This window comes from Pollachius pollachius, assembly GCF_949987615.1.
Source record: "Pollachius pollachius genome assembly, chromosome: 1".
NCBI classification, from domain to species: Eukaryota; Metazoa; Chordata; class Actinopteri; order Gadiformes; family Gadidae; genus Pollachius; species Pollachius pollachius.
This window is the reverse complement of record NC_136934.1, coordinates 34,439,941-34,448,066: the sequence shown is the minus strand read 5'-3', so window position 1 is coordinate 34,448,066 and position 8,126 is coordinate 34,439,941. Positions and strand designations below refer to the sequence as shown.

At 42.1% G+C, this 8,126-nt stretch overlaps 1 protein-coding gene across 3 annotated transcripts in view; it reads left to right on the top strand.

Annotated features, from left to right (window-relative positions):
• The window catches only part of cfap418 (cilia and flagella associated protein 418), a 3,880-nt gene extending 1,054 nt beyond the window's left edge, over window positions 1–2,826 (top strand). For all 3 annotated transcript variants that reach the window (XM_079733258.1, XM_079733257.1, XM_079733259.1), the window contains 3 exons: window positions 122–187; window positions 373–468; window positions 1,845–2,826. In XM_079733258.1, the coding sequence (XP_079589384.1) occupies window positions 122–187; window positions 373–468; window positions 1,845–2,004 (322 nt within the window). In that variant the 3' untranslated portion in view covers window positions 2,005–2,826. The remainder of the gene's footprint in view (window positions 1–121; window positions 188–372; window positions 469–1,844) is intronic.
• Window positions 2,827–8,126: the final 5,300 nt, after the last annotated feature.

Below are 8,126 nucleotides of genomic sequence, written 5' to 3'. Positions count from 1 at the left end.
AGGGAAGGTGTAGGGGATTATTCTATAATTAGTAAGGGATGAAACCTGATGGTATAATAATATTCACAACAATAGTTTAATAAAAAAAATAGCAAAATGATTCTTTTTATTTGACATGCAGATGCCGTCCTGTTTTCCTCGGTGGAACCTCGATCCCGTATGGAGTTGGAACTTTGTTGTCACAGAGGTGCTTGAATTAGCTTTTCGTTTGATATATTTTGTATACTTCTCCTACTTTGTTACCTGTGTTAGAGGACTGGAGATGTAGGTTTCATTGGATAACAAACGCTTTACACAATATGGAAAACATTATAAGACAATAATTATTACTATTAACACTATTAACAGTTGAGCTCTGACCCTGGTCAACAGGTCGTGTGACCAGTTGAGGTGTACATCCTGTGACTTCCGGGTCCTGATGTTTGAAGACCAGGAATGGGACTCCGCCTGTGACTATCTATTCCTCAGGTGAGGACAGCAGTGATGTAAGAGTTGTACGATTGAAACATGTTCCCTAGGGCTGGCCCAAATACATAATGTCAAGATTTGAATAATTATAAAGTTTTCAGATCGAATATAAGACTAATCTGCAAAATAAAAAGTGAAAACAATACGCACACATTCATATGAGCAGATTGCTCCCTGCCTGAATCTGAGCCAGGGGAGACCGCTGCTGCAGAATCTCCTCTTTATCAACTGAATGTTTTGACTTTGATTTCTACAGTGTTATTTTAATAACCCCAAAAACACAACTACAATGTCACGTAAGATTGCTGCATGGAAGCCAGTGGCTTTCGGATCAACTGTTTGGGCAGAGCTTCAATGTAGCCTAAACGTTTCCAAAGACACATGGCTTCCAGAGTATAAGGGTAGGCCTACTTCCAACAATAAGGTGGTTTGAACATTTTGCAAAATTGTGATTAAATTGCATGGCAGGACTAGCACTATTTCACCTGAAGAGAAATCTCAGAGGCACTGTTGTGGGTAATGGCTCACCATAAAAGGAAAAATCATTGCTACGTCTTCTATTCATGTTTTATCAAATTACCATCCCGTTATTATATGTTGGTAGAGCTTTTGGGTTTCGTTTGAACTCCTTTAAAGATTGAAATAGCTGCTGAATGAGTTCATTATCCAAACCCTTCTAAAAGCATTTAACCTAATAGCCGAATCTAAAACTCAAGAAGGGTAATTTGGTCATCATGTTTGGCCAATGTGATGATGGCTGCACTAAGCTCTAAAGATACATGTCTCGTGGCTTTACGTTGATTTTTTTCATGTTATCCCTGGGATAGCACTAGGATATTCTGAATTTGTAACATTGACCACTTGCCTATTTTGCTTTTTATAGCCTTCTGAAAAATCGGATTGATTAGTTTAAGAGACATTTAATATACTTGGGTCGGAACCCACACAAAGATATCCGCCATGATGATTTTAGTTTGACGTTGAATATTTCCTTTTATGCTTCCTAATCTGAACAGCTCATTGAAAGACGATTTATTTCAGATTAGTGTTGTTTACACATTGGAAAATGTTTCTAACCCTTGATATTAGGAAAAAAACGTGTTGAGTATCAACATCAGCGATAATAGTGTGAAATATTGTCCAATGTCCAGTCTTGACACCAAGACTATGAACTATTTGGTTTTGCAAGAGAATGTCGTCAAACTAAAATTACACCGGTGCGCTTCTATCTAAACCTTCTATCTAACCTTTTTAAAAAGGGTTAGGTTTTGGTTCACCTGCTCTTTAACGTGAAGGTTCCTGCAGATCAACCTGGAAACGGATACGTGTGTGTGTGTGTGTGTGTGTGTGTGTGTGTGTGTGTGTGCGCTCTCCAGGAACAACATGCCAGATGGGGAGAGGCTGCGAGCAAAGCTGAGGAGGAGCAGAGGGAAACGGGCCTACGCTTGCCAGTGCAGCTGGTTCTCTGCTCGAGACCTGGCCGACCTCGGCCAGCAGCCTCAGCTCAGCTGGGTGTGTGGTAAACATCCAGCATGAAAGGGGTTGAGAGCCACCCAAATGGAGAATTTGAGGCCTATTCCGTAGTTGCATTCAGCCCGAGCCCTTTTGTTTAGTTGTATTGGGCAATTCTTTGAAGGTTCTTGGTCATTCAGTGTTTTGAGATCCAGTCCGTGATGGAATGGTTTCCACGTTTCTCGAATTCAACACTCTCCTATTTCCATTCACGTCCAGCTAATCGATTCCATAATTCTGTGTTGCAACTGTAGCATAAACGTCAAATATTTGGATACCTATATGAAAAGCTCACCCCCGTTGCACACAATTGACAAGCTCCCTGTTTATCTGCTGCCGTTTACTTTGTCCCGGGACGACAGGTGATGGTTCAATTCACTTAATGCAATTGCATTTTAGGTAAATTGCTGCATGATTGGCGATTACATTTGAATAACGGTGAGTCGTGGACAGACACTGTATTCTGTCAGAGGGCTCTGTTCCCTGCTCCCATATACCCCAAAGTGTGTAGTTCACTGCTTGGCCACTAAGTGGGTTACGAGTCTAGGGATATTCAATAAAAGAAGGAACCAACAGAGCTAAATATGGCTGCACCTAGATTATAGAATTTCTAAGGGATTAGGATGGTAGAAACTGGAATCTTCTGGTCTCGGAGTAAGGTATTTATCCTTGAGCACTTATCCCTGGTGGTAGTCTATGGGCCCTTTTAGCCGATACCATATCAGGAAGTTATGTGAATATTGTCCCCAAGAGAGCTGTATATATATTTACTATTTTTATTAAATGTTACACAATTTGTGATTATTTCTTATCCATCTTGTTTGTACATAGTTCAAGGATCATGTATTTAACATTGAAAGCAATAAAAAATGTCTTGTTTTGAAAAGGTGTGTCACAGTACAGCCCGTCTGTTCCAGTAGATCAGAAACGACTGAACTATCTGATGAGGGTGGTAGGGGGTCGTACGTGTTTTATGGATCTCTAAGAGGTCACACAGTTGGACAAAAAACTGCTCATTTGGTCTCAGTGGACTGTAGGTGGCGCCCCAAACCTTTCAAAATTCTCCACCAATTCGGAGGCAACCGTACCTGCCTCCGGGAAGGAGGAATGCCTGAGCCCACTTGGTCAAATAAATAAAATAATACTGGTGCAGATTATATGGGCGCTGGGCCAAGCAAACACAACCCATTCAAAGGGACCCAAGGTCACTGAAGGCTGTAAAGGGCCTTAGGGCAGGGCCCCCTATTTTTCAGGCTGCAAAGACATATCATGCCGGGGACAATTCCTTGATGGCCTGACTCCAACCAGGCTAGAAATATGGAGAGGCTGCTCACTGGAAAGCAAACGGGCGACCTAGTCCGGCTCTATATCTAGGTTCAGCCGCAACCTGGCCCTGGTCCAGCCCCTCCCCAACTCCCTCATGCATACAACTTGGTCGTGCAAGTCCAAGTTGCATCTTTTCTACAGCCCTGGACAGCAAGCTCTGTCCCGGCAGCGGTTGACTGCGGTGTCAGAGAGCGTGTTAAGCTTCTCTGAAGCTTATATTGTAACGCAATGGTGTGGCGGGATGTGCTGATTTGTGGAGCTCGTTCTGAACAGCCATTGATTTATGATGATCGCTACCGAGAGAGGATTAGGCCTCCTGTACATGTATATATATGTATGGCTCCAAATGAGCAGAGTTTTATTTTTTGGTTTATCTCTGAGTGAGGGTTAAGCTTCTCAGTATAATGCCACACATTTCATGTACAACGTCGCTCATTATAAAACTAATCCACAACAACAGTACTAAAACAATGACAAATTGGCCATGGGTTGTACTACCTCCTGCTTCCAAGAACTTGGAAGCAGGAGGACAAGAACGTTCAGCACTCTACTCTCTACTATGACTAAAGGATGAGGAGAATACCCACAGGGAGGGAGGGAGTGGATAACCAGTTCACCTAATGTGAAGGGATGACAACAGGTGTGGGTCTGATGGTGAGGTTGGTCAGTCTGTTCCAGAGGAAGTATTGATTTTTTTTTATCATAAATATCATAACTATGACCTCCATTCATGTGATTTGCATTACACTTGGTTGAGTGGATCCTTGAGATGGGGGTTGTTGGGAGGAAAGCTTTGAAGTGTGAAACACACGTGCCTAGGGAAGACTGGGGTAATCACTGATATTTGGGGCATATTTAATAACCTGGATGGGAAAAGGGGTTTGATGGTAAAACCCCAAAGGTGACAGGAAGCGCCAGTTCAGAGGGGGAATGGCCGCGAGCGTTTCATCTTTGTTTCTTCAACAACAAGAACATGAACAAGCGCTGCTCTGACTACACTGGGGCCTTTGGATGTTTCTGCTACGCATGCTGATGAAGTGTATGTGTGTGTGTGTGTGTGTATGTGTGTGATGGGGGGGGGTTATGATTACCGGATCTAATGACAATACATTGTTGAAATGTCAGTGCTAGCTATCAATGCAGTGGTGAATACAAAGGACTTTAGCTCCAATGAAGAATAGCATCACTGTGTTCAGCCTCTGCCCAAAACCAATGAAATGATTCCCTCCCTCTAGCTCACCTCATTTTGTTTCTCATCTCATCTTGAAGTCAGCCATGAGGAATATTTAATTCCTCATGGCTATATATATTGAATCTAAAATATTTAAACTGATCATAACAGAATTTTAGCACATCTTTTTTGAAGTGCAATGTACATCTCAACTATGTCACATCCCATTTTTATCCAGCATGTCCATTGTGGGCATAGGAAATCATTATTTCCCTTTTTGATATGCTTCCTTTTCCCCTGGATTCAGCAAAGAAAGGTTTTTTAGGTGATACAGATGTAGACAATGGAAAAAAATAGGCATCATACCAAACCATTGTTGTACATTATTATACTTACAATGTGTGCGTCAGTTTGTACCTAGGTAATACAATTATGGCAGTCAAATTCTTATAACACAATATACCTAAAATCAATTATGTACGATATAAAAGGTTCCCTATAAAAGGTGATCAAAAGGAACAATGAATAAATAAATAACAGACTGATTACCTATTTTGACAGGAAACAATATGTTGAATTCACAAATACAATAAAGTACATCCATCTTATTTGATCTTAACCTACCCTTTGGGGTTAAAGGTCCCATGGCATGAACATTTCACTTTTCACTAATGTTAGAAATGAGGATTTCTAACAATATTGAGTTCCCCTAGCCTGCCTATGGTCCCCCAGTGGCTAGAAATTACGATAGGTGTAAAACGAGCACTAGGTATCCTGCTCCGCCTTTGAAAAATGAAAGCTCAGACACGCCGATTTGGAATTTTGGCCCATATGTAGTCATAAAGGGCCAGGTTACCTCCCCTTTCTCTGCCTTGCCCGCCCAGAGAAGTCCATGTTGAACCACGACATGGATTGAACCACGAAAGGGATTGTTGCCCGGGATTTCCCCGCTGCCGGGCGGCGGCGGTGGAGCCCCGTAGTGGCGGTGCCCCGCGGCTGTGATGCTTCAGCACCGCCGCCAGGTCCCCGGCAGCGGGGCTCCGGCGGGAGACAATCCCGGGCAAAAATTGCAGGCAACAATCCCTTTCACCTCCATGTCGCGGTTCAAACTGGATTTCAGGGAGCCAAGCTTAAAGTTCCTTTCCCCCAATTCCTTCTCAACCATGGCCGAGATAACCCACTGGTGTAGTCCAGGGTATACGTGGGTATACGGTGTATGCCCACTTATTTTTCAGTCAGCATTGCGTATACCCACTTCTAAATCCCCCCAGATGCGCACTATTCAGTAGTATCTGCAAACCAAATCGCCCACTCTTTCCTTAGGATGGTGAAGCCATGACCCACGCTACTCTGCTTCTTATCGGCTAATACTCGCTGCCTTTACTGATTAGATTGGTTAATTGTAGGCATGACGACGAATGAGCCAATCGGAGGGAGAGAAGGGCGGGTCATGCCGAGGTAAATATTGCGAAACACAAATTTACTTTTACAAGTTTACTTTAAATGATTCGCTATAATAATCCGGTAAGATGAAGCGAGCTATCCAAACAAAAATTTCATTTGACAATTTCAAACGTCCTCGCGAATCAATATCAGCCAGCAGTTAGAGATGGGCGATATGGCCTAAAATCCATATTGCGATATACATTGCAGCCTCTTGCGATAACGATATATATCACGATATAAAATCATAAAATAACCGTTTCAGAACAGGTTACCCTAAGGAAAGCCAAACTGCTAAATGTATTTAAAAAAAAGAGAAATATAGTATGTCATTTCGAGAACATTTATTGTGAAACACTGTAATCATACAACATAATGTTGCAGATAAATAAAATTAGTATTGGGTTTCTTTCCTTTAGTGCAAACCATTCTAAAAGGCACTACACTTAGTTTAAGTCCTTGGTTCTTAAATGCCACCCAAGATTCAGAGAACAGGAAAAACGGGTGTCTTTCTAGATAAGGAACAGACACTGTACTGACAATTAGGGATGGGCATGATTAATTGATGATCGATCATTGATTGTTAAGATTTTTGTCGATTACGTGATATTTTTAACCATCAAAAGGAGGTTGACCCAACCGGAGAGGTGGTCTTGGAGACGTTTCTCAACATGGAGCAAAGAGGAGACGGAACGTCTTTTGGATATTTGGGTCCGATATCCAAAAGACATTCCGTCTCCTCTTTGCTCCATGTTTAGCCACCACCCGACGGTCCGACAAAAGCAAGTAAAAAGTATGTTGGAAAACATAACTTAAAAATGCCGATGCATTTAACACATTCCGAGTCAGGATGAGGGAGAAGGAGTTGGACCAGTCCGCAGATCAATGTATATCACGCTGGATATCCATGATTGTTTACTTTCATCGGTGCTTCCCCCCCCCCCCCCCCCCCCCTTTTTCTTTAACGCTTTACAACGCCCCAGAACTTTTTGTCCAATGATTTAACGTTCTTTGCACACATGCAGGTTTGTTGACGAATTCTGGCACTGTTGCGAAAATTGCAATGTGAAAAGGAATTGCACCAAACCAAAAATTAAACATCGTATTTTGCGTCATCAACATGCATTATCGCGATAGAGCAATAGAATTAAAATCTCTATCGTAGGCCATTTTTTATCGTTTATATCGTATATCGTTTATATCGCACATTACTACCAGCAGCTCAGCTAATTCTAGCGATGCTACACCGGTACAGTTAACGTCGACGCCCGCTCTGCCCCCCACCCCCGTCGGAGAGGATGCTGTCAGTGAAGGAGATGCTGCCTCTCCGCCCACAGCCAAAGATGCCGGTACAACTTCGGATGAAGACGTCAACTACAGTAGGTGGGCGTGGGCCCTTTTTTTTTTTTATTGCTGGACCTTGTAAATTATGTTAATAACATATCAGGGCTCGACAGTCACGGATATAGCTACAGCTACTTCATGTGTAAGTTACATGAAGACAGCATCCATGTCACCTCCAGGGCTCCATAGTAATTGACTGTTTGGAGGGGGGGGGGAATAATAAATAAAACAAAAGGGATTATGCAACTTTACACTTTCGAATGGGTTGTGGTCATTGTTTCCCTTGTTACATTTATAGCCTGTTATTCAATCACTTTAGTTATTTTATAACCTGTAATTCAATCACTTTTGTTGTTTTTCTGTAGACATTAATAATGACTGGCCAGACTTGTGGACTGCCAAACAAAAAGAAGATTTTAAATCCAAGAACCCCTGGTTGGGATCCAAAAACCAAAAAATGGGTAAGTTTAGGTAGATTGCTAGTTTGGGTAACTTCTGAAACAGTGGACACAGAGAAATATTGTGTGTGTGTTTGTGTGTGTGTGTGTGTGTGTGTGTGTGTGTGTGTGTGTGTGTGTGTGTGTGTGTGTGTGTGTGTGTGTGTGTGTGTGTGTGTGTGTGTGTGTGTGTGTTTGTATTAGTAATGCACGATACAAACGATATACGATATAAACGATAAAAAATGGCCTACGATAGAGATTTTAATTCTATCGCTCTATCGTGATAATGCATGTTGATGACGCAAAATACAATGTTTAATTTTTGGTTTGGTGCAATTCCTTTTCACATTGCAATTTTCGCAACAGTGCCAGGATTCGTCAACAAACCTGCATGTGTGCAAAGAACGTTAAATCATTGGACA